Source organism: Neovison vison, chromosome 2, assembly GCF_020171115.1.
Source record: "Neovison vison isolate M4711 chromosome 2, ASM_NN_V1, whole genome shotgun sequence".
Lineage (NCBI taxonomy): Eukaryota > Metazoa > Chordata > Mammalia > Carnivora > Mustelidae > Neogale > Neogale vison.
Window position 1 is genome coordinate 52,853,590 of NC_058092.1, and position 27,685 is coordinate 52,881,274.

Consider the following 27,685-nt stretch of genomic DNA (forward strand, 5'->3'; position numbering starts at 1 on the left):
ACAGAACCTGTCACAAGGCACGTCCTCAATAAATGTCTGCTGTTCTGGAGAATTTATTTCATCTTATCATCTCAGATGAGGACTGTGTATCAGTTATCTATCACTAGATAACAGACCACTCCATACTTCATGGCTTCAAGCAACAATCATTTATTATTGTTGCTCATGGTTCTGGGAATTGACTGGGCTCAGCCAGATGGTTCTTGTTCCAGATCTCTCATATGGCTGCAGTCAGATGGTGGCTAGAGTGGAGGTTATCTTGAAGGCTTTCTCATTCACATATCTGGTAGACATCTGCGCTGAAAGTATGCAAACAGCTGGAACAGCTGGAGCTCTATGGGAATCTCTCCCCCCACCCCCACCCCCTCTCTTGCCACATGGTGACCTCGGTATAACTGGACTCATTACATGGTGGCTGGAGGCTCCCTGAGAGACCGCCTCCCAGAGAAACTGCCAGAAACTATCAGAACCTACATAGACTTGCCTAGCCTGGCCTCAGCACTCACTTCACATATGGCACTTCTGCAACTTTCTTTTCCTCAAAAGAGTCACAGAGGCCCTGCCAAGTGTAAGGAAAGGCGGCAGAAACGCCATCGTTTGATGAGAGGAGTGTTTGAGAATTTACAGATGTTTCTGCATCTCTGCTTTATACTTCTTCATAGAAGGAGGATATGGAAGGAAGTGAATATTTTATCTCTGGCTCCACCGAGCTTACATTTGAGTTGGGAGCCATGGTTTCAGGTAACTGCTAGATGCCCCACTGACAGCTACATCTTTTCTAACGCCGTTACCTCTCCTGGCCACAATCATTCATAGAGTTTGATAGCCATGTACTTGAGGCCAAGGAGTTAGTTTGGGCAAGCAGGTAGAGACAGGGTCTCATTTTATCATAAAATTCTTGTGTGCTGGGTTTTATGGTGGGCCCTCTGGAGGAATAGACAGATGAGTCACATTCGGAGCCCTGCCAAGAAAGAGGGAGAGACATTTCTAAAAGTGTAACATAAGGAAATATTACAAAAGGGAAAAATTACTTAAGCATAAAGGTATACACAGAAGTATTATTTTTAAAAGTAAAGAAATAGGAGGGAAAAATAAAATTTCCCCAATTTGGGGAATCCTTTCATTGTGATCTCTGATGGAAATCAGAGATCTGTGGCAGCTTTTCCTTAGACTTCTGAGATCACACCTTCTTGGGGAAGAAGAAATAGGGATTCAAAATCAGAACTCCTCTGACTCTTCTTCTCCATCACACTCTTTACCAGCTCTCCCCTCTCTGGCCTGCTGGATCATCTCACACTTCCTGAAGCCCAGGTCTGAGCACATGGTTCTTGGCTTAGTATTGTGTAAAAACTGCTCATTGCTGGCCAGGTAAGGTATGAAATCCTTCGTTACTCTCTGAGGTCTTTCTTCATTCTTGGTCCAGCCTTTCTGGCCTTCTTGCCTACTACTTGTTCATCCATAACCTTCCTAGAAGGTAAATGGGGGCAATTTAGTCTGTGTTGCTCCCACTCACTCTAGACACCCGTGCCTTGGAGCTTTTCCTCAAGCCATTCCTGTACCCACAGAATGCCATCTCTATTTCCACTTTCTGAAAGCAGACATACACCCGCCACCACCACCACCATAAGCCAAGCTGAGGAGTTACCAAGGGGAGGGGCTGGGAGCTTCCCATGAGCACATTCTCCTAAAATGATGTCTTTTATTTTTTTTTAAGATTTTATTTATTTATTTGTCAGAGAGAGAGAGAGAGAGAGAGAGATCAGGAAAGCGAGCACAAGCAGGGAGAACAGCAGACAGAGGCAGAGGTAGGCAAGGAGCCTGAAGCAGGGCTCGATCCTAGGTCCCTGGAATCATGAACTGAGCCAAAGGCAAACACTTAACTGACTGAGCCATCCAGGTGTCCCATGATGTCTTTTAAATAAATGTTAATGGCATTATGTTAACATGATGGTTATTAAGGCCGTGATGAAAAGATGCTTCAGGGCTTTCTAGGGGGCTGGATATGTGTGCTGCTGTTGTTCATTGTTACAGTGATTAGGGGATGCGTGGACATTTATTGGGCAGAGGCCTAGGACGTTACGTGCCTTGCCATGTGCAGGGCCCTCCTGCAGGAGAAAGAAGCCTCCTGCTTCCTTCAGTCACGCCCCACCAAGGAACACAGTGGAGAGAGGAAGCTGGGGAGGCCACCCTGTATAGGCAGAGACATATGGGTCCTATTGGGATGGTCCTCAAGGGTGGCACCTTGGGCATCCCATGCTCCCCAATAGCTGCCGAGCCCCTGCCCTCTGCCCTCACGCCCCCCGGCTCTCCCAGGTTCGCTCTGCCTGGTTTGAGAACCCAGCTCTCAGTCTCTGCTCTCCACTAAGGCCCTGCTCAAGAATGGCCCCATTGCTGTCAAGCCTTCCCTGATTTCTATGGCTGAACATGCTCACCCCTTCTTACATAGAAAATAGCGCTTTTCCCCTTGCATCTTCCTTGTCCTGGTTATTTTTATTGGTCTCTTTTCCACCAATATTTTGTGAAGAGTTATGGGACACATACCTCCCCACTGACTCTACAGGATTTAATTTAAGTATTTGGTTATTTTTCTTCCATTTCCTCCTCATTTCTTCCTCTCCCCCAGTGCCTATGGATGCCAGCAAGAGGACAGGAAGTGTGGGGTTTCTCTGTTCCTCTGCTCTGTTCTGGGTCTTGCCTACTAGGCCTGATAAAAGGACAGGGACCAGCCGGGTTCCTTTGCCACCCAGGCATGGCAGCCTTGACTGCCCACCTTGGTCTCCATGTCTTGACCACATACCTCGCTTTACCCTCACTCTGACTTGTACTTTCAAATTAGATCCTGGCATACCTCCTCTCCTCCCTTCAAGATCTTCAGCAGCTTCTGATGGACAGTGGTCATATCTCCTCCTCTTTAAATATCCTACCGATTGCTTCATGTCTGTTGGAGGCAGGCCCCTGGCCAGGGCGGCCTCTGCCATTAAAATATGGCGCCTGGCTAGTTGCCAGGTTAGGATTGCCTGGTGAGACTAAGCGGAACACCCAAAGAGGAAGTAAATAGCATTGGTTGCTAGCAAAGTTGTTCGTTTAGGTGCACAGCCTGATTCGCTCCCTCTTGTACCCTGCTCACTGATTGGTCATGTAAACATATAAAGTGTGTAGACTTGAGGAAATAGAGAGAAGATACATCTGAACTGGGGCTTCTTGTCGTCCTTGCGGGTCGAGGGTGATAATGTCACCTCTGGCCCAGAAAGCAGGTTCAGCTCCCCCTTTCCTTTTCTATCACATCCTCAGATTGTGGTCTAGTATGACTGTTTCTTTACCTGTTGGATTCCATTGCCAGAATGAGAGATCTTTGAACAGGTCAATCCATTTATTCATTTCTTCATCAAACATCTTCCCCATTTATTCCTAGCAAACCTGTGCAGAGTTTAAGGTACCATCCCCGGGGAAAAGGGCACGCACAGATCCCCAGTATTCCCTGCTTCGTTTGCTTCATTGACTCCTCCTTCTTGCTACTGAGAAAGTAGCACCCACTTCCGTTTTCATCTCCAGATTGCTTAGTAACTTTTCTGTTTTGTTGAAAAGGCAGTCAAGGGGCAGCTGGGTGGCTCAGTGGGTTAAAGCCTCTGCCTTCGGCTCAGGTCATGATCCGGGGGTCCTGGGATCAAGCCCCACATCAGTCTCTCTGTTCAGCGGTGAGCCTGCTTCCCTTCCTCTATCTCTGCCTGCCTCTCTGCCTTCATGTGATCTCTGTTTGTCAAATAAATAAATAAAATCTTTTTTAAAAAAAGTTAAAAAAAAAGAATTTTAAAAAATAAAAAAGAGAAGATAAAACAGTCAAGCAGAGACTGTCTAATTTCTGAGGAATTCGGTTCAAAATTTGAGAGCAAAATCCCCCCCCCATGCTTAACAGAACACTCAGGTGACAGGGTCCCCTCCAGCACTCTGTCCCTCTCACAGCAGATCTGAGTTGGGGCCACGTCAGCAGATTCTTTCAAAATTTGAAATTCAAACCTCGCACAGTGAACGGAGAAGAAGGGAAAGAATGGTTCTTGTGCCCTTTCGTGTCCCCTGACGTTTATATTCTGGGAAAACCTGAAACTGGAATGTTGGCCTCAGCGGAGTTGCCTTGGAATGCTGACTGGCACACAAAGGGATTTGGGATCTGTTCCGTCAAGATGTGACTAGAAAACTGAGCTGGGAGAACCGTGTGGTCCCTCTAGGGACAGAAATTCCTTGGCTGGAATGGCAAATTTTTATTTGGAAAGCCACCTGGGCACCCCTCAGAGCCATCAAATGCTCGAGAATTTATTATGACTGGACAAGACTTGCAGTCAGGCCAGGGAAGTAAAAATACACGGTGACTTCATCTTTGAAGGCCCTAAATGTGGCTCGGTTCTTCCTCGACAAGGGCTCCCGAAAGGGCTGAAGGCCAACTGTGGCCTTTGCGTGATGCAGAAGCATCTAGAAGCTTCCGTAGTAAGCAGCACGCATTGTGCCGTTGCTGAGGCATCTCTCCTACTCCGGGTACTGAAATCGCAGGGATGACTTACGATGTGTGCTGTTTGCATTGGCCCCCAGCCCGAACCAAAGACTTATCTCAGGCTTGGCCTTCTAGATGCTATCTCTGGTAATTTAGAAGTTCATTATGCAAGCCCACTCATCCTGTCCTGCAACAGTTAAGGTCTGTCAGCATTTTACAAAGGCTTCTTACCCACCCATCGAGGGGCAAGAATGTAGTTTTTAGGTTGCAGTATGACAGGCAGGGCCTAAGTCTGAGAGTCAGAAGCTTTAGCTATTTTGTTGTTTTCAAGTTCGAATTTTTCTAAATTCTAGTGAAGCAAAGTAATAGCTGATGGTTTTGCTGGTGTTCTTTGGTTTGGTTTTTCAGGGCTGGGAAAAGCTGCTAAGGATGGCTGGGAATTCTTCTATCTGAAGAATTCTTAGGCCCATGAATTGATTTATCATCCTAGCATTCAGCTGAAGACAGGGATGTGCTAAAATAATCTCTACCTTATAGGGCGCCTGGGTGGCTCAGTGGGTTAAACCTCTGTCTTCGGCTCAGGCCATGATCTCAGGGTCCTGGGATCGAGCCCCGCATCAGGCCCTCTGCTCAGCAGGGAGTCTGCTTCACCCCATCTCTCTGCCTTTCTTTCTGCCTACAGATCTTTCTCATTCTGCCTCAGATCTCTCTCATTCTGTCAAATAAATAAACAAAATCTTTAAAAATAACAATAATAATCTCTACCATATAGTTAGAAACAGAGAAGACCAGGTGAGTCAGAAACAAGATTGGGAATCCTTTAAGATACAGGGCCCAGTTCCCAAACCAGAACCTTGTGCTCCTGTGAAGTTTAGCCAGATGGGACTGATTGTATCCAAGTCAAGTCATTGTTCCGATGGTTCAGTGTGCTTCTGCTCATCATTTTAAAGCATTCTTATGATTTCTGAGCTTAAACAACATATACACATGACAAATATGAATAAAATGATAACCCCCAGATTATTATTAATAATAATAACCCCCACATAATAAAAATGATTGAAAATTGTGGTAAAATACATTGGATACTTAAATAAGTCACGGAAGTCCAAAAAAATTTGAAACTAGACAAAAAGTCATTAGAGTAACCTTGTTGGCAGTTGCCGGCGATCCCGTTAGACGCCCGACTCCTCGAGAGAAAATAAGGGTATATCGAGATCATGGCATCCTTGCTGTGAAAAGGAGGTTTCATCTGGGTGGACTCAGATGAGCTGATTGCGGAAGAAGTTATTAATGCCAGTGGAGTATAAAACAGCAGGTTGAGAGGGGACAAGTTGGGAGTGGAGGCGGGGAAAGTGTCAGGTAGAACTGGGTTTGGTCCCCGCCATGCTGGGTCTGGCTGCACTGAAACCTGTTAGTCTTTCTCTTTTCCTTAAAATTGGGTAACAAAACCCTATATTCACCACAGGTTTTAGAAAGGATAAAATGCAATAATATGTAGAAAGTGCCTGATAGAATCAGTGCTCTACAGGTTTGTTCCTTTTTCCTTCCGCCTTTATTAATTATAGCTGCGGCGGAAAGCGATCTAAAGGCTGGAGGCCAGCCATTCTGTTCCATGGTGATCTTAGCTACTTAAGGGGGAAAAGTAGTTTCCCTGAGCTTTTAAGAGGCCATTTACATACAACTGGCCTACTTGTAAAAGTTGACCTATTCATTAAATCCAGCCTCTAGGTACTTGTCTTAAACTCCTTTTGAGTTGCTGTGTATTTGCTGTGCTTCCTAAAGAAAGGCCTATAGGGGCAGCTGCTTTTCCCCTTAGCCCAGATTTACAGGGGTTTTTGCTCTCCATGCACATTTGCAGACCCATTTCTCCCATCCAAGTACTAACCAGGCCCGACCCTGCTTAGCTTCCGAGATCAGACGAGATCGGGCGCGTTCAGGGTGGTATGGCTGTAGACAGCAGACCCATTTCTGATGTACATGAGTTTGCTCCCCCAAAAGGAACTGCATATTTGGCTATTTATTGTCTTTGGTGCTAGGGACACTCTCTCAACCCCTGTTGTTACTCAGAGGTCCTTAACCCAAGCTCAGCTTGATGCCTTGCTGCGTGAGCTCTCCAGAAAATGGAAGTGACAGGCCCAGCCCCAGCCCAGCCCAGCCCAGCTCTTCCTTTCTTTTGACTGTTAACCATCACATCCCCTAATCTGTAGCAGTTTTGCTTGGTCAGGAATTATTTGCCTTTGTGGAGGTGTCTCTGCACCTTAATGTCTCTGCCTTGGTTTCTTCTGAACGATGGCGATTGTAGTAGAGAATCCTGGAGCGTTTTAAGCAGTAAAAACTGGGCTGAGCAGGAAGCCAGGCCAGACTCAGTGGCCAGAAAGTGGGGGTTATAATCACCGCAGCCACGTGTTTTCCTGTCGACCGCTGGGGAGAATCTTTTGGGGGCACACCTAAAAAAATGCTTATACTCAGACTCCACCCAGGATCAATTACATTAGAACCTCTAGGGGTGAGACCTAGGTATCCGTGTTGGTTTTGTTTGTTATTCTACGAGTGATAGTGATGTTCGCGAGGGTTGAGAATCGCTGGCCCTGGGACGCCTGGGTGGCTCAGTCGGTTAAGCCGCTGCCTTCGGCTCAGGTCATGATTCCAGGGTCCTGGGATCGAGTCCGGCATTGGGCTCTTTGCTCGGCAGGGAGCCTGCTTCTCTCTCCACCTCTGCCTGCTTGTGCGCTTGCACACGCGTGTTCTCTCTCTCTCTCTCTCTGACAAATAAATAAAAAATATCTTTAAAAATTAAAAAAAAAAAAAGAATTGCTGGCTTTTGCTAATTAGAGCTCCCTGTAGTGAGTGCTTTCGATGTTCCCGAAATTGATTATCTCACGTGACCTCCCCACCGCAACAGCATGGGTGGGTAAGTACAAGTATTAGCCCCATTGCACAGGTGAGGAAACTGAGGCCTGGAGATGTCAAGGACCAGCAGGTGGGAGGTGGGACTCGGATATGTAGCCAAGCATCCAACTCCAGGACCATGTTCTTAATTACCACGCCACAGCCCATTCTTATGAATAGTGCCTCCGGTGGGAACGAAGCTTCACCGAGTGGGGTCATCCAGTGGTCTCGAGCTCTCTCCATACCTTCAACTTACCGACCTCCTGCTCCCCGTGTGTTCGAGACTTCCCAGCAGCCCCGCGTCCGATAACGGACTGTGGTTATTCAGAAGTCCCCTGTTATTTCCACTGATTTTTATTAAATGCAGCTTGTGGCTCCAACTCAAGAATGTGCAAGCCGACTTAGATTATGTTTTGCATTGAGTTTATTAAGATAAAAAATATTTCCCGAGATAGTGAGTCAGAAGTATTTATGGTGAAGTGTGCTGAAAGTGAATGCAGGTTGATGGCGTGAACAGAATGTTCTCTCAAAGTCAAATGCGATGACCTAACTGTGTTTGGCAGCCTTCCTTTATGTTTAGCTAAGCATTTTATTTCATGTCGGGAGCCTCCTCCCTCTCCTGAGAAGGATCGGTCCTGTAGGAGACTAGGGTTTTGGCGTGTGCCTCTTTGATACGAAGACCCAGGCCCTGAAGCCTAATTATGACTGGCTCCCCGGCCGACTGGCTGGGTTGCCATGGCAAAGGACCATTAAACTCTTTATATCTCAGTTTCCCTCACCTGTCAAAATGAGAATATAACTCTTGGCCCCACCTCCCTCCCTGAGGAGAGTGGGAGGGCTCTTTGAAAATTAAGCAATAAATGTTGGGAAGGATTTGTGGATGTGACGTCTTGTCAAATGGGTAAGTAATAAATGGGGTGTCTCCAAAGCTCGTTTGCCCTAAATACACTCGAGTCTTCCATTTATTTAATCAACTAGGCTTTATTAAATGCCTACAAAGTTCACAATAACACATGGAGTGCTAAGGGGAATACAAAAAGGAAAAAACGAGGAAATAGAGTCTCAATTCCCAGAAAGCTCATAAACTACTCTTTTCTCGCAGCTCACTTTTTAGGTTGATTAAGCGTCAGCATGAACGATACCTGTACTGTATTTAAAAAGCTCATTCTCGATGGTGAGTTCCAGTTACGTCATACATAACTAGGAGTGATTTAGTTGTTCTCGGTACTAGTGCATATTGTCCCTTGCTGGAGGGATTCATTAAAAGGGCAAGAATATTCCGTAGTCCTGCTTAGGGGGAGTGGACCACAGTCTGGATTCACTGGGAATGGTATATTGGCTAATAGTATGGTCTCCTGTGTCCAAAGGTCTGGCTCTGAGTCTTGGCTCTTCCACTTCCTGGCTGTGTGACTTTCAGTAAACACTTAACCACTCTGTGTCTTATTTCCTTATCTCAAAAATTTGGGTAATAATAGGGTCTAAGTCATGGGATTGTTCTCAGGATTAATAAGTTAATGTGTACAAGATACTTAGGATGGTGTCTGGTACTCTGTAAATGCTCAAACAGTCTTAGCTATAAGCACCACTTTCTACGGGTCGTGGAGGAAATGGTAGCGCTAAAAGATGACTAGTATTTCATTTCCCTGTATTATAAGAAATATCAAGTCCTTTTTCATTGAGTCCCAAAATTTGCCTGGATCGACTGTAATCAAGAGTTGCCCCCAGATCCCAGGCTGCTTATTCACAAATGGGAAACAGGCCATCCAGGCCTTTCTCTGGCTTATGGTGCACAGGGCCTGAGCTAAAAACTATTTTGTTCTGAGAGCTTTACACCAGTCCAGGGCCCAGAGGGGTGGTGAAGGGCAGCTGTGGGGTGTGACAGAAAGAGCACAGAGCTTGGAGTCCAAAGCCTGGCTTTGCCTTTTGTTGCCTGGAATAGTCTTTAAGTCCTTCCAACTGTGGTCTACCCAATCTGATCATATAAAAGCAATGGTGAGGTAACACTGCTGGGGCCCTAGCTTAGATCAAGACAGTCGTGGTAAATGGTATCAGACTCTGCTACAAGTCCTTGTCATCTCCACCAGTATGCGCTTATGGTTTAAAGGAAAAAAAAAAAAAGCCAATTATACCTAAGAGTGTCTTTGATGAAGCAGTAAAAATTAAGTCTTGACCCATGAGTACATACCTTTAATATTCAGTATGGCAAAATGGGAACTACACTGGCTGCTGGAGTCCTACACTTGTCCCAAAGAAAAGTGTATGAGTTGTGACATACACTAGCCACTTTTCTACTTGAAAAAATGACAGAGAAGGACAAACACCATAGGATTTCACTCATACGTGGAATTTAATGAAACAAACGAGTAAACAAAGTAAGAAAAAGCAGAATCAGACCTATAACTACAGAGAACAAACTGATGGTTACCAGGGGATGAGGTGCAAAATTGGTGGAGGGGAAAGGGAGATACACACTTCCAGATATGGAAGGAATAAGTCACCAGAAGAAAAGGTACAGTGGAGGGAATATAATCAGTGGTATGGAGAACTTGAAACACTGTGTTTGTTACACACCTGAAACTCATATAACAGTGTGTGTCAACTATACAAAAAAAAAAAAAAAAGAAGGACTGATAGTCAAACTATGGTTAGTTATTTTTGAATATTCTTGGAAATCAGCAAAGTAAGTCTGGCACTTCAAATAAGCAGGAGATGGTATTAGTCAATAATAAAATTTGAGTTTCTAACCCAAAACTAAAATTTTGGAAACTTTTAGCCACCAGCATGAGCTTGACAGATTTCCAGTCTTTTTTTTTTTTCTTTTTTCAAAGATTTTATTTATTCATTTATTTGAGAGGGGAGAGAGAGAGCGTAACAAAAGGGAGCAGGGAGAAGGGCAGAGGGTAGAGAAGCAGGCTCCCTGCTGGACAGGGATCCCGACACCGGACTCAATCCTAGGACCCCGAGATCATGACTTGAGTTGACTCAAGTCATGCTCAAGTGACTGACTGAGCCACCCAGGCATGATGACAACTTTCTAGTCTTCACTGGTGAGATTGGTGATGCTATTAACAAAAATGACTTTTCTCTGTTATATAATTAAATGTGTTTACATTTGGAAGAGCTACATAACTCATTGGAACAATATTTTCTAAATGAACAATGCATGGTGTTACAAAATCATATGTGGGTAAAAGATCTTAAAGTCAAGATAAACCAACTCATTTTAATACAGCAGATTATGAAAAGTTCACTGAAAATACTTTGAATTCACATCATGACTAACCTTTAGGAAACTACCACTTGTCAAATTTAATATAGTATCACAGAAGGATATTCTAAATTATCTGAAAAGGCTATTAAAATATCCCTCCCTTTTCCAGCTGTGTAAAGCCACATTTTCTTCATATACTTTAACCATAACAACATATCTCAGCAGATTGAATGCAGAAAGAGGAAAATCCAGCTGTCTGGTCTTAAACCAAATAGATTTACAACAATTTTTAAAATGCCATCCTTTTCATTATTTATGTGTGTGTATATAAAATATGGTTATTTTTCATTGAAATATTTAAAAAGTAACATTACTTTTTTCTTTTTCTTTTTTTTTTTAAAGATTTTATTTATTTATTTGACAGAGAGAGATCACAAGTAGGCAGAGAGGCAGGCAGAGAGAGAGAGAGAGGAAGCAAGCTCCCTGCTGAGCAGAGAGCCCGACGTGGGACTCGATCCCAGGATCCTGAAATCATGACCTGAGCCGAAGGCAGCGGCCTAACCCACTGAGCCACCCAGGCGCCCCACTTTTTTATTTTTCAATAAATTAGTAAACAAATGTTTTAAAATTTTCTCTTTGGGATCCTCAGTATTTTAAAGATTTATTTATTTATTTGTTAGAGAGAGAGAGAGCACAAGCAGGGTAAGTGGCAGGCAGAGAGAGAAGCAGACTCCCTGCTGAGCAAGAGCCTGTTGTGGAACTCGGTCCCAGAACCCTGGGGTCATTACCTGAGCCAAAGGCAGACATTTAACCAACTGAGCAACACAGACATTTTGGCCTTGATCTTTTAGAGTCTTTAGGAATCTTGAAACCAGAAAGTTTGAGAATTTGTGTCCTAGAATGAAAATTAGAGCATCTGATTTTTTTAAGACTATTTTTTTAGAGCAGTTTTAGGTTCACAGCAAAATTAAGAGTAAGATACAGAGATTTTCTTTATAACCCCTGCTGCCACAGGTATACAGGCTCCCCCATTATCAACATCCCACACAAGACTGGTACATCTTACAGCTGATGAAGACATCACAATCACCCAAAGTCCATAGCTTACGTAAGAGGTCACTCTTGGTGTTGTACATTCTGTTGGTTTAGATGAATGGGTAATGACGTGTATCCACCATTACAGAATGCCCTACAGTCCTCGGTATTCATCCCCTTCCTGCTTCCCTCTTCCCAACGAGCGTCAACCACTGATCTTTCTACTGTCTCCATAGTGTGACCTTTTCAAGAATGTCATAAGTTGAAATTAGACAGTATGTAGGTTTTTTCAGTTTGGCTTTTATTCACTTAATAATATGAATTTAAGTGTCCTTTATGGCTTTTCATGGCTTGATAGCCCATTTTCTTTTAGGGCTGAATAGTATTCCAGTGTCTAGATGTGTTACAGTTGATCCATTCATCTACTGAAAGACATCTTGGTTTCTTCAAGGCTTTGTCAGTTAGGAGTAAATCTACAAACATCTGTATGCAGGGTTTTGTGTGAACATAAGTTTTCAGCTCCTTTGGGTAAATACCAAGGAGCAAGATTACTGGATCGTATGGTAAGAATATGGTTAGTTTAGTTAGTTAGTTAGTTTTGCCTTCCGGCCAGCAATGAATGAGACTTCCTGTTGTTCCACATCCTCCCTGGCATTCGGTGTTTTCAGTGTTCTGGATTTTGGTCATTCTCGTCAGTATATAGCAGAATCTTTTTGTTTTAATTTGCATTTGCCTGATGACATCTGATGTGGAGTATTTTTTTTTCATATACTTATTTGCCATTTTAGTATCTTTAATGAGGTATCTGTTAAGGTCTTGGCCTGTTTTTAATCAGGTTTTTATTTTCTCATTGGATTTTAAGAGTTCTTTGTATATTTTGGACGACATTCCTTTATCGGATGTTCCTTTTGCAAATACTTTCTCCCAGTTTGCCGCTTGTCTTCTCATTCTCTAGAAATTGTCTTCTTGCACAGCAGAAGTTTTTTTTAACGTTAAGGAAGTCCATCTTATCGATTAACTCCTCCCATGGATTGTGTCTTCCAGGTAGTATCTAAAAAGTCATAATTGTGGAACTCCTGGCTGGCTCAGTCAGTTAAGCATCTGCCTTCTGCTCAGGTCACGATCCCAGGGTCCTGGGATCAAGCCCTACGTCAGGCTCCTTGCCTAGTGGGGAGTCTGCTTGTCCCTATGCCCCTCTCTACTCATGCTTGTGCTCTCTCTGTTTCTGTCTCTCTCTCTCTCTTTCAAATGAATAAGTGAAATCTTTAAAAAAAGTAAAAAGTCATTATCATATTCAAGATCATCTAGGTTTTCTCTGTTATCTTCCAGGAGTTTTATAATTTTGCATTTTGCATTTTACATTTAGGTCTATGATCCATTTTGAGTTCATTTTTGTGAGAAGTATAAGATTTTGCATGTGGATGTACAGTCAGTCCAAGCACCATTTGTTGAAAAGGCTCTCTTTGGTCCTTTGTATTGCCTTTGCTTTTTTGTCAAATGTCAGTTGACAATATTTATGTGGGTCTATTTCTGGACTCTCAGTTCTGTTTCATGGATCTCTTTGTCTGTCTTTTCACCAATACAACACTGTCTTGATTACTGTAGCTTTATATTAAGAATTGGGAAGTATCAATCCTCCAACTCTGATCTTCTCCTTCAGTATTATTTTGGCTATTCTGGATCTTCTGCCTCTCTGTGTAAACATTAGAACCAGCTTGTCAGTCTCCAAGGAATAACTTGCTGGGATCTTGACTATAATTGCAGTGAATCAATAATTTGATTCACTTCTACTCACTGTCTGTGGGACCTCAGACAGCTTCCTTACCCTGTCTGTGCACTAATTTCTGAAGAAAGATGAGGATGATAAAAATAGTTTGTAACAACACCTGCCATAATAGTAAGTACCCTTTAAGTGTCAACTGTTACCACTCTCCTTGCTGTATCATCATCGTTGATGTTTTCATTGTGATCATCCGTATTACTGGTACCACCCCTGGGAGACACAGTAACACAGAGCTAGAGGGTGGAGTCAGCAGAATTGGAATATTTTTCTCTCTGAAGCCAGATTCTGCCCCACCAGCGGCTACTGGCCAGTCTGCCAGCATTTATGGTCTCAGGAAGACGGGAAAGTAGGAGGGGAAAGCTTCCATGGCTCAAGCACACATTGTCAGGGATATTGAATCAAACTGCTGAAAGACAGTATGAGTAGCAAGGTATAAAGGTAGAAGCCCCATGGCTTTGTCTGGCATCAGGCTGAGTTGGCACCTGCTGTTTGCAGTGGCTACTTCCATGGCTACTCCATATGGAAACATAGAGCACTCAGGAGAACAGCCTGCCCAGGCCCATGTAATAGAGCCTGAAGCCAGAGTGTAGGGAGGCGAAGCGACTGATGCAGGTGGCTAGCTAGTGGCCCGGCTGATGTCGGGTCCACTTTGCAGGTGTCCTCTGTACTGGGCTTCTTCCCAGAGATCCCTGGGGGGTTCCCTGAAAGGAATGACTCCTGGGTCAGAACCTGCAGTGGCCACACCAAGCTCTAGGAGTGGAGAAGACAATAGATCCCCCAGCGTGGCCCATGAGGCTGCTACAGAAGGATCCAGCTGGTTCTGGGAAGAGAATGGATTGTAGCCAGGGGCTTGTTAACATCAAGACTGATAGTAATGATGCAGACATGCATTTTTTATTTTATTTTATTCCAGTCACAAAATGCTTTCTTTCATGTTGTTTAGGCCAAATGTTGTTCTGATGCTTCTAGTCTTTGCCAAACTGAGGACCAGACCATTTGCTTGTTCTAAGAGAGCAACTACAGAAGGCAAACAAATTTGAGCATTATTCTTTATCAATAGTTAAATCCAAATTCCCTGTGTTTGTGGCAGGGCTCCTTTGTTCAGTAAACACAAGGATTGGTTTACATTTCCTTTGTTCTCTCTGGACATAATATGGCTTGGGCCAGCTCCTACACTGATTTCAAGATGCCCTGTAATCCTCATTTTTGTTTTTAGGTGGGTATTACATGGAGCTTCACGGACAAGTTAAACACTTGTGCCTGCCGTGTATCAGTTACGTGATCTCAGGCAGGTGACTTTACCCGTGGGGTGTCCTTTTCTGTAAAAGCAAGACTAGACATGGTCAGGACACCCATAAGTTGGATGAATAATCATTCCCTACTTTTAGGAATAAGATATTTGGGGCATCTGCGGGCCTCAGTTGTTATGGGTCTGCCTTCAGCTCAGGTCGTAATCCCAGGGTCCTGGGATCAAGCCCCGCATCAGGCTCCTTGCTTGGTGGAGAGCCTGCTTCTCCCTCTTCCACTCCCCCTGCTTGTGCTCCCTCTCTTGCTCTCTCTCTCTGTCAAGTAAATAAATAAGTAAATCTTTAGAGGGGGGAAGGAATAAGATATTTGTGAGAAAAAGAAAAGAAAAATACAGCTAATAAAATAGCAGAAACCGATGTTACTTGCTTTGTGCCAGAAGGCTATTCTAAGCACTTGCCACGTGTAAGTTCATTTCATCCTTGAAATAGCCCTATAAGGAAGACACAACTAGTATACTAATTTCATACGTAACAACAGTGAGACACAGAGAGGGTACATAACTTATCCAAGGTCACACAGCTGATAAGCAGCAGAACCAGGACATGAATTCAGGCATTCTGGTACCCGAGTCTGTTGTGAGTGGATTTTGTACCTTAAATCAGCCCTTACTAATTTGTTGTCAAAAATTTGAATACACTCTCCGAGGATAATTGGAAAACTACCCCCATGTTATGGAACTCTTTGGTTCTTGGCTACTTTACGTTCCTAGAAGAACAAACTGGAAGCTCTGTATGTCTGTGATTCTGGGATCATGCAAAGTACCTGGAGTTTTAAGTCAAAGAAATAGTTTAACGTGCCAGCTTTTCTGTGATGTGTTATGTGTACTTGGCCATGGAATTTGCTGGTCTTTGGCTCCAACCACCTGTCAGAGAAAATGAAAGAGAAGAAGGAAAAGGGACCGAAACTCAGCAGATAATGTTAACCCCTGAGACATGCACGCAGGAGCTGTCATCCTGGCCTCTGGGAGTGTGGCCTGGTGTTGGTTAGCTTCGGTATTAGTTAGTCGGGTGAGCATCTGACTCTTGTTCTTGGCTCAGGTCATGAACTAAGGACCGTGGAATGGAGCCCCACGTTGGGATCACATTCAGTGGGGAGTCTGCTCGAGATTCTCTCCCTCTTCCCCCCTACCCCCCATAAATAAATAAATAAACCTTTTTTTTCTTTTTTTTTTTTTAAAGAAAAGAAGAAGAAGGGCCTGCCAGGGGATAGGTGGGGGAATTGGGATGCCCATATAGCAGGTCAGGTGAGTTACCTGGCTTCTGGAGGGAAACCAGAATACCAGTCAAAGCTTAGACCCATTTGCTAGACAATCCTGACTGGAGTTAGGGGCAGATCACAGCCCTGTGGTTATGTGGGTATAGGTCCCCAGCTTGCTCTTTTTTAGGGAAGAAACTCACATTTTGTTCCCACCCCTCAGTGGGGTTCAAGCTGCCCAAGCAGTCTGGCAGAAAGGAAAGAGCTAGTTTTGGAGTCCGAGAGCTCTGGATTAGACCTCAGTTCAGCCATGCGACCTTGGACAAGTCACTGAACCTCTCTGATTCCAGGTCTCCTCGTTGTAAAGCACTGATAACAGCTCCTGCCTTGTGGGGTTATTGAGGAGTGAGTACGGAAGTAAAGTCCCTGGCATGTTGTAGGATTCTAAATAGTCTATCTGTGCTCACTACCATACTGACCTGCTGGCTCACTTGGACTTTGTGCTTGGCTGAGTCTGAGACCTGAAGACTGCTAGTGTAGGAGGCTTTGGGCACAGTGGGCCCCGACCTCACAGAGAGACCACAGGCCTGGTCAGTGCATCTCTGAAATATGACTTCCTGATTGTGATAATTAATGCTTCTTTCCTACTTTGCCAGATTCTTAGAGGAGAATGCGAGACTGAGTAACCTGAAAAAGTGTTATACAAAAATTGTTATTACTATAAAAAGAATTGAAGTAACATTGATTAACATGTTGAGTGTTTCCTCCCAACACTAGTTTAAGTGCATCCCATGTCTCCCAATTTAATTTAAATCCTCTAGCAGTTTTTCCTGGTAGAGTCCTTATTATTCCTATTTTTCGGTTAAACTAGGGTACCCAGTGGTTAAGTAACTTGCCTAAGGTCGCTCAGAATTCAGGCCTGACCTGGGATTCAGACCCGGTTAGCAGAGTTCCAGAACCTGCCAGTGGAGTACTAATTTCTGTGCTTATATTGGCATTGCTATTTTTGTGTTTCTTTTCTATCAAGAACATAGAGTTAGCCATGCTCTGGGTAGCAGAAAGGGCTGTGAGGCCATGATGGCAGCTCCATAAAGCCACCGTGGCATTAGTCTCTCTACTCTCTGGTCATACCTCAAACGTCTTAGAAACACACGTGCTCCTATCTGTGAGCAAAAACATTCATAGATTGAGTATATAGGTATACAGATTAGAGAAACAAGTTCAGAGATAAAGATCAGAATATAAATGGAAAGAAGCAAGACATTAGCAAAATAATTTATAGGCTCATGATTGCATTGTGAAGGATAATTATTCATTGGGTTAAGTGGGATGAAAGTGTCATTCTGGTAACACAGTGAGTGATAGTCATACTTAATCTGTTTTCTACCACTCACATAAGATAAATGTCATTCACATGTGTGATGTACTCCTGGGGGGCTGCCCAGACTTTGACATCTCCCCCCAAATATTTTTATGGGAAATTAAGGTATGTAATGAATTATTTATTTTTGGCATTTATGAAAGCATTTTATAGGAATTTGGGTGCTTCAATTAGCCACTTAGCTCTTTCCCCAAAAAAGGTTATTTTTTTAAAAAGGTCCATTAAATTCAACAAATTTATTATGCTCTACCTATACTATGCCATATGGCAGCTTCTAGCCATGTGTGGCTATTAAAATTTAAATTTAAAAATCCAGTTCTTGGGACACCTGATGGCTCAGTCAGTTAAGTGGCTGTATTTGGCTCAGGTCATGATCCCAGGGTCCTAGGATTGAGTACCACCCGAGGCTTCTTGCTAGGCAGGGAACCTGCTTCTCCCTTTGCCTGCCATTCCCCCTGCTTGTACATCCCCTCCCTCTCTCTCTCTCTGGCAAATAAGTACAAAAAATCTTTTTTAAAAAATTCAGTTCTTCATTTGCTCTAGTTCTGTTACATAACTGGTAGCTGCCATTTAGATAATATAGATTGTACAACATTTCTGTCATTACAGAAAGTTCTTTTGGACAATGCTCCTAGGCAAGGATATACTAAAGATACAACGATGACAAGACATTCTAGATGCCTGCCCTTATGGGCTTATAGTCCCACAGAGAGGACAACTAACGAGCCATCCCAGATGGGGGGTCAGGGAAGGACAGAAGGCAATGGGAGGAGGGTATGGCAGAGGTGATCGACATGAGAATGGGTGGTCAGGGAACAAGAAGTCAAAGAAAACTCCTCACACATGAACAACCAATTAAAACCAACAGACCAATTAAAAATATATATATTGAATTTAATTTCTCAAATAGTAAATTACTTTTTCTATAACTGGATTCTGCAACTCATATCAATATGAGGTTTAAAATATATTATTGAAGAATAAACTTAAATAAAATTTACTTCATTATTAAAATGTTTAAGAAATCTCTAAAGAAACCAAATGCAAAATGTACCTTTCAGTCTAATTCTATTAATATGCAGTTCTAGAGCAGACAGAAATAGTCTGTGATGCTAGAAATCAGAACTGCCGGGCTCCTGGGTGGTTCAGTGGGTTAAGCCTCTGCCTTTGGCTCAGGTCATGATCTCAGGGTCCTGGAATCAAGCCCCGCATTGGGCCGTCTGCTCAGCAGGGAGCTTGCTGACCTGTCTTTCTCTGTCAAATAAATAAATAAAATCTTTAAAAAAAAAAAAAAAAAAGAACTGCCCTTTGCCTAGAATGGAGATGGGAGGTGCAGGCAGAAGCAAGGATTGACTACGGAGGATCTTAGGATGTTCTCTGTCTTGGTAAGAGCATTGGTTACTGGAGAGATGTGTTCGTCAATACTTCTGGAGCCATATAACTAAAGATGGGTACATTTTCTAAAATGTAAATTATATCTCAATTAAAAGTTGAACATATAGAATTATATATTGTAACATATTAATGGATGCTATGAGTCACATTATGGAACTCGTCAATGCCTTATTACTTTGTCTGCTGGCGACCTGGCTGGCCTCCAGAAGCCTTCTTTCATCACTGGCGGGAAGATTTTCAGCATCCTTCCTGATCTGGTTCTGTGTGGATATAAATATGTCGTTCCTACTCTTCCAGGCTTTCATGATTGCTTTCTTATCAAAAGTGGACAAGCTGGTCCATATACACTACGGAGTATTATGCCTCCATCAGAAAGGACGAATATCCAACTTTTGTAGCAACATGGATGGGACTGGAAGAGATTATGCTGAGTGAAATCAGTCAAGCAGAGAGAGTTAATTATCATATGGTTTCACTCATTTGTGGAGCATAACCAATAGCATGGAGGACAAGGGGCGTTAGAGAGGAGTAGGGAATTTGGGTAAATTGGAAGGGGAGGTGAACCATGAGAGACTATGGACTCTGAAAAACAGTCTGAGGGGTTTGAAGTCGGGGGGGGATTGGAGGTTGGGGTACCAGGTGGTGGGTATTATAGAGGGCACAGCTTGCATGGAGCACTGGGTGTGGTGAAAAAATAATGAATACTGTTTTTCTAAAAATAAATAAATTGGGAAAAAAAAAAGTGGACAAGCTGGAAGGCTCTTTGCCGGCTTGTTAAAAGAGTGGTGTCATTTTGGGGTAGAAAGATTTGAGATGAGTTTTGTAGCTGTTTCTTCTTCACAGTATTGTTTGAGTCTATCACAAAGACTGTGTATTTTTCTTAGACTTTGCAACACAAAATCTCGTTCTGTCTTGGCTTGGAAAGGACATTTCCTTATCCATGGGTTACCATACGGTCGTTTGAAAACTTTGGGTTTTCAGTGAGGATTAGTGACAAGATGTTAGCAGCAGGCTCCGTGGGTGATTGTTCCACAGTCATGGGATGTCGGTAAATGTGTAATCTCGTGCCCGGTCTGTCTCCACCATGCCCCTCCTGTGCAGTCTCTCTGGGGTCCTGGGGCACACCGGAGTGGATTTGCGTCACGTGGAGGTGCCCATTAGCCGTCTGCCCCTCTCACCTGCCTCCTTCGCCCTGTGCTCGCAGATTCTTACCTGACCCTCGATGAACCGATGAATAACATCACCACGTCCCTCGGGCAGACGGCGGAACTGCACTGCAAAGTCTCTGGGAACCCACCTCCCACCATCCGCTGGTTCAAAAATGACGCACCTGTGGTGCAAGAGCCCCGGAGGATCTCCTTCAGGGCCACCAACTACGGCTCCAGGCTGCGGATTAGAAACCTCGACACCACGGACACAGGCTACTTCCAGTGTGTGGCAACGAATGGCAAGAAGGTGGTTTCTACCACTGGAGTCTTGTTCGTCAAGTTTGGTAAGCCCCCTTCTGCCTGGGAGGGCCTCCACCGGGGTGAGGAGGGAGGGAATGGGCACGTACTGAAAATATCCTGTGCGCCCAGAAACTTGAGACCACTTCTAAAGCCAGTCCAGGTGCACCCATTTTTCAAGTAAGTAAACCAAGGCCAGTGGTTAAGGACCATGCGCAGCGTTGCCCAGTTAGTAAATAGCAGAACAGGTCTGTCTGGTGCCACGGCCCTGCTCGAAACCATCATGCCAGTGAGAGAGCAGAGGGGAAAGTCTATGACATGTATGCCCCCTCGTCTGTCCAGCCACCAGCCAAGACCTCTCCCGCCTCAGCCGGCGTGCTCCTGTGACCACTCAGCCTCCCACGGCAAACCCCCCGTGTAGTGAAGAACGCCGACTGTAGTGACTCGTTTGTCAGCACTTGTTCTAGCGCTTTCCTGAACTGTGGGCTCTAGACAGGTTCTTACTGGTACCTTTTTTTTGTAGAGGTGATTGTGGGGAACCAAAACAAAATAATGAATCCCAGAAAAATAAATATCCCCTCGCGGTGGTTAACTTTCATCTGTGATGGTTTGACTATACCCACGCTCACCCTCCAGTGCCCCAGCCTGACTGTTTCTTTTGTCTTCCTTTCGTTTCTCTAGGGCCCCCTCCCACTGCAAGTCCAGGATCCTCGTAAGTACTTCTATCTCCTTATTTGTCCCTGTTCATCTGTGTCGCTTTCAAGTATTTCTCCAGAAGTTTTTAGGGCAAAGGCAATGTTGTCCTCTGCTTGAGCCAAAATGCTGTTTCCAGATTTCCTTGCCTGTTGCCCTACCTTCATTCCATGTTGCTTTTTCTCTGATACGAAGATTGACAAGAGAATGGCACTGGCATTAACCTCAAGTGTGGTTGATTCTCTCACTGATTCTGAGCATGTTGATGAAAGCAAAAATCTACTTACATTTTCTATTTTAAAATCAATCTAACCTTTAGTTACAACAACGGATTTGGTCAAATCAAACAAGAAAATGATACAGGGCAGGGTTAGGCCTGGAGCCTCCAAGGATCTCTTCTGGGCGCACTGCATTCCTGATGCTCTAGAAGTATGGAACAGGCCAACCGTTAGGCGATCGCTTTATTGGTATTCTCTTTAAAAAACTCAGAGGCAGAAGTTCTGACTCACACAGGAGAGGAAGGAAAGCCTGCTGCTGGGACTAAGAGTTACATGGGCTTGATTCATTTTGAGTGCTTTTGTTAGTGGACTGTAAAGGTCCCATTTCTTAAACTGATGCCATTCATGATGCATTTGTCTTTTCCTCTGGCTAAGGAGTTCCCTTCCTTCACTGTCTCAGCATCCACTTGGGGCATTTTTCTTTATGTATATTTTTACTTGGGGGATTAGAGCCATTTTTTAAAACCCTCACTCTGCAAGAAGATCTGTCCCATGTTTTGTAGACTTCGGAAATAAAATTCACTGGCTTTACCACAAGAGCATCAGAATGTCTGACCTAGACTACACCGACGGCAAATATAACAGCCACTGCATTTGTTCTAATCCCCTCTGTGCCACTTAATTATAGTGTGGGATATTTTAATATATTTGTGTGTGCCTGGAGGGCCTGGTGGCCCACAGTCCCATTAATAAAACAGGTAATGGGTAAAAATAAACATTGGCCTTCAGCCACCCCGTTCTGCTATTTTGTCAGTCGATTAAAGGCAACCGTAAAAGAGCCTTTAAAATCACCCAAGTGCTAATTGCATTCTACTTATCTAGGTAGAAAATGTTGATTGATCTTAAAACAGGTCAGAAACATGGTCACTCCGTGTTGCATTCTTGAAGTTAATATTTTTTTTTTTTTAACGATCTCACTACTGGCCGATATGTGGAATCCTTTTGAAGTCTTCTTTAAACAAAGATTAAAACTTGCGTTACTTGCTGTAAAAATGCTTCCCACCCCTGTGCATTATTTGTTCCTGCTGATCTGTGTTTCAAATGGGGCAGATAATCTGTGTTCGAGGTGGATGAATTCAGTTCACTAATCTGCCTTTACTATGAAGCACCCCGGGCTGCTGATGTTCTGACTGTTGTATTTGCATCAGAGAATTCCTTTTTTATTATCAAAATTATTTTTAAGCATTTCTATATCCTTCCTTCTTGAAGTTTTCATTCTTCCTTTGCTACAGTCTTTCTGATGAGCCCAGTCAGAGTTTCTCATGGTTTTTAATTTTATGCAAAGATAGTATACGGCGTTCGTGAGCTGATGTCTGGAGAGAGGATATTGATATCCTGAAAGATGCTCAGTCACAGCTGAAAGTATCCTTTGATGTCAGGCCCTTCTGTTTCATGTTAGCAATCTGATTATCCATCAGCTTAGTCAGCGAGAGCATGAAATGTATAGCCAGTCGCCATGTTTGCTGGAGGGAGCTATAGTAAAATATACTTGAAGTTGGAAATCCCATGGGACCTTTTGCAGGTCAGTCTTTGTCCTTGGGCATCGACAATGACATTTTCCCTTTCTTTTCTTTTTAAAAATATGTATTTATTTACGTGAGAGAGAGAGCACACAGGGATAGTGGGGGGAGGGCAGAGGGAGAAGGAGACAAAATTCTCCAAGGGACTCCTTGCTCCAGGCAGGGCTGCATCATGACCTTGAGATCATGACCTGAGCTGAAATCAAGAGTCAGATGCTTAACCGACTAAGCCACACAGGCGTCCCAGCAGTTGGTGGGGATTTGTATGTGTGTATTTTATTATTATTATTATTAGGTTCAGTTAGCTCAGTTGGTATTTTTTTTTAAGATTTATTTATTTGACAGAGATTACAAGTAGGCAGAGAGGCAGGCAGAGAGAGAGAGGAGAAAGCAGGCTCCCTGCTGAGCAGAGAGCCCTATGCGGGACTCGATCCCAGGACCCTGAGATCATGACCTGAGCCGAAGGCAGTGGCTTAACCCACTGAGCCACCCAGGCGCCCAGCTCAGTTGGTATTTTGATGCACTTTTTTTCTCTTTTCCTTAGAAACCAGTGACCTCTCCTATTTGTTCTTTTCTCAGCTGCCACCACTTAACCCTGTTTCTAAGTGTTCTTCTCTGAGACTAGGTCCCAGTTAGAATGCTAGTCTCCTTTCCCTCATATCCCCCAGCAAGCAGGCAAACCTGGCCTCAAGAGGACAGGTAGAACCCAACAAAGTGATAGCCAGGGTGACTATCGCGGCTTTGACGATTGCTCTGCAAAACTTATCACCAGTAGGAGTGGCACGTATCTGTAACGTCGCTCTGTTTACTTGCGGGTGGCACAGCGGAGCCCCCGCAAAGGAATACAGTGCAAGCCCATGACACAGCCTTAACACTGGGAACGGTGAAATGTATTAGTATTAGGAACCTGGTGAGAGCCATGTGCCACTTAAGATCACAGAGCCACACAGCACCTGGATGAGAATGACTTGTAGGGTCCTTGAGACAATGACCCAGGAAGGCACAGGTAGTAAGACACTTGTCACCCTTGTAGGGACTACATCAGGTTTCCACATGAAGCTTGCAGAATGGCATTTCAGGGTATAGTAGGAGCAAGTCTGAGACGTTAGTTTGGCTTCTGTTTATAGCTTCAGGCTTTATTTCTTCTGTCATTTCTGGGTCCTGGCCCACCCCTGACAATTACAGGGCCTGGGGCAGGAATACAAGTGGAGGCCCACATACCGCGTGTCTAAATATTTAAAAGTTATAAATCAAGCTAGCAAACTGCTAAGTGAAATATGTTCTGTCCTCCCACATTGACAAATATACCTTCATAATGACAAAATCAAAAAATACTTAAAAGTTATGATTTGTATATGACTAAAAGCCAAGAACTACCAAAAATAACTACTTTTAATCATTATTATGCTTCTCTGGGTGTTCTTTTCATGGCTAGATATTATGTATATATAATGATATATACATATGATTCATAGATTGTTATATATTAGTTCCATTAAAGTTTTTATTGCCTTCAGTTCAGCAAAATGACTATCTCTGTTATTTTACACATTTTCCCACAAGATTTTAGCATGTATTCTTCTCACAACAATGTCAAATTAGATAAACTTTCTTGAGTTATTTTAATTTTTACTTTTTAAAACTAATTTTAATTTGAAGAAACTGAGCCAGTAACAGCTATAATTATCAATGAAATTCCTAAAGCATAGTTCAATTTGCTAACAATTATAGCAAATGAAGTAAGAAATTTATATATCATATTCAAACATAATAATAGGGTCATGGGGGCGCCTGGGTGGCTCAGTGGATTAAAGCCTCTGCCTTCGACTCAGGTCATGATCTCAGGATCCTGGGATCAAGTCCCACATTGGGCTCTTTGCTCAGCAGGGAGCCTGTTTCCCTCTCTCTCTGCCTGCCTCTCTGCCTACTTGTGATCTCTCTCTCTCTCTCTGTCAAATAAATAAATAAATCTTTAAAAAAAATAATGGGGTCATGTGATAAATAATCACATTATTTCACAATGTATTATGAAATATAATAATCAACCTATATTATAATATATATTCTATATGTTATTTTATTATATATTATTATGTAATATATTATGTTTGCGGTCATAATAAGTAATTATATGATAGTATACATTATATTATAAAATATTATATTAATGTATCATACTAGTCTAAAATATGATATATAATATGATTTCATCATATAAATCAGCATCATGCTTCACATATTATCCTATACATGCACAAATTTAAGAACAATACGAGCTGCTTAATATATTAGTGTTTTACAGCTACTGTAACAAAGAATATTGAATTGACTTAAACCACAGAAAGTTACTGTCTCGCAGTTCTAGAAGCTAGAAATCCTAGACCAAGATGTTGACAGGGTTGGTTCTTTCTGAAGGCCGTGAGGATTGCTCTGTTCTTCTGGTGATTTGCCATAATTCCTTGTCTTGTTGATACATCTTGATTTCTGCCATGATATTTACATGGCTTTCTCCCTCCAAGTGCATGTCTCCAAATTTCCCCTTTTTATCATTATATGATGCCAGTCATAATAGACCCACTTCAATGACCTCATTTTAATGTAATTACCTCTGTAAAGACCCTATTTCCAAATCAGATTACATTTTGAGGTCCTGGGGATTAAGCCTTCAACATATGAATTTTGAGGGAACACAATTCAACTCATAACACTGAGTACTGCAGAATTATTCTCAGCCATTAGAACAAAATCTTGCAAATGTTATTCTCTTTTACAGGTCTTATTTATTAGAGAGAGAGAGAGTGGAGGAAGGGCTGAGGGAGAAGGCGAGGGAGAAAGAGAATCCCAGACTTCCCCCAGAACATGGAGGCTGATATAGGTACGGCTTGATATCACAACCTATGAGATCACAACCTGAACCAAAACCAAGTTAGATGCTTAACCAACTGAGCCACCCAGGCACCCCAATCTTGCAGATATTATTTTAATTTGTAAGAACTTTCAGAATTTAAAGAAATGGAAAGAAAAACAAGAAAGTAGATGCTTGGCAGTATTGGGAATGGTAGCTTGTTGTGCAGGCATACACCGAGGAAGAACTCGTCAAGTTGATTATCTTTTCTCTTACTGAAGTGCTTTTGTCACTGCAGTCCTTCCTGGGCTCCAAGCAAGAGCATGTCCATCTCTTCCATTTGTGGTGACACAGCAGATCATCATAGTATAGAATCCCACTTGCCTTCTGTTCTAAGGACATAGGGCAAGAGACATAGAGACATGATTCCTGGGGCCAGATCAGCATCAGGTATGGGAATGGATGTTCAAAGTTTGGGTTATACTGTGTCAGCATCAAGTGCCAGATCTCAAGGGGCAGAGGACCCCTTGTATATATTAACTTATTTTCAGTGTATTTGTTAAATGCTGGTTCAGGACAGGACTCCCCACCCCACCCCCCTTTTTTTACAAAGCAGTTTTCCTGGCATATTTTTCACATACCATAAAATTGACCATTTTAAAGCATAAAACTTAGTGTTTTTAGTATATTCACAGAGTAGTATAACCCTCACTACTATTCTTATTTTAGAACATTCTCATCATCTCATAAAGAAACTTCTCTCATCCCCTGATAACCTCTGATCTACTTCATGTTTCTGTAAGTTTGCCTATTCTAGATATTTTATATACATATCATATACTGTTTGTCCCTGTGTATCTGGCTTCTCTCACTTAGCAAAATGGTTTCAGTATTTATTCATGTTATGGCATGCATTAGTACTTTATCCTCTTTATGCCAAGTTGAGACATGGAACTGACCGTCATGTTCCACAACATTATCCTTGACCTTCTTTTTTGAAATTTTCCTGGGGAGAGTTCTTCTGGGACCTACTGCACTTTCCTATGAACTTTGGGGTCAGTTTGTTCATTTCTGCCTAAGAGCCAGCTAGAGTTGTGATAAGGATTGCAATGAAGCTGTAGATTAATTTGAGGAGGATGGTCATCTAAAGAACATTAAATCTTCCAATTCATGAATTCAGCATATCTTTCCATTTATTAAATTTCTTCCAGTGATGTTTTATAGATTTCAACATTCAAGATTTTCTCCTTTTCTGTTAAATTAATCTTTCTTTCTTTTCTTTCTTTCTTTCTTTCTTTCTTTCTTTCTTTCTTTCTTTCTTTCTTTTTCATTCTTTCAGAGAGAGGGAGACTTAGGGGAAGAGCAGAAGGAGAGGAAAATAGAGAATCTTAAGCATGCTCCATACCCAGCACAGAGACCAACACAGGGCTTGATCTTACAACCCTGAGATATGACCTGAACCAAAGTAGGAGTCAGATGCTCAACCAACTGAACCACCCAGGAGCCCCATTAGTTAAATTTATTTCTAATATTTTATAATTTTTTATACTGTTAGAAACCAAATTCACTTTTTAAATTTCATTTTAAGATTATTCATTGCTTTTCTGCAGGGATAAAACTGATTTTTGTGTACTGATCTGGTATTCTGCATCCTTGCTGAGCTCATTTATTTGCTCTAACAGATTTTTTTGGTGGATTTTTATAATTTTCTACTTATAAGATCATGTCACCTGAAATAGAGATTGTTTTACTTTTTCCTTTTCAATCTGTATGCATTTTATTTTTTTCCTTCTTAACTACTGTGGCTAGAAATTGAACTTCAGTACAATGTTAAATAGAAGTGGCAAGAATGGACATTCTGGGCTTTTTCCTTATTCTTTTTTTTTTTTTTTTTTTTTAAAGATTTTATTTATTTATTTGACAGAGAGAAATCACAAGTAGATGGAGAGGCAGGCAGAGAGAAAGAGAGAGGGAAGCAGGCTCCCCGCTGAGCAGAGAGCCCGATGTGGGACTCGATCCCAGGACCCTGAGATCATGACCTGAGCTGAAGGGAGCAGCTTAACCCACTGAGCCACCCAGGCGCCCCGCTTTTTCCTTATTCTAAGAGGAAAACTTTTATGATGTTAGCAGAGGGTTTTTCTTTAATGTCTTTATCAGATTGTGGAAGTTTTATTCTTATTTTGTTGTGTGATTTTTTTTTATAATGAAAGGGTGTTGGATTT

General features: G+C 42.7%; 1 protein-coding gene across 1 annotated transcript in view; it reads left to right on the forward strand.

The window, feature by feature from the left end:
- ROR1 (receptor tyrosine kinase like orphan receptor 1) overlaps positions 1-27,685 on the forward strand; it is a 412,387-nt gene that overhangs the window by 259,221 nt on the left and 125,481 nt on the right. The window contains exons 3-4 of the mRNA XM_044238375.1: positions 19,887-20,174; positions 20,809-20,839. Coding sequence (XP_044094310.1) covers positions 19,913-20,174; positions 20,809-20,839 — 293 coding nt within the window. The 5' untranslated portion in view covers positions 19,887-19,912. The remainder of the gene's footprint in view (positions 1-19,886; positions 20,175-20,808; positions 20,840-27,685) is intronic.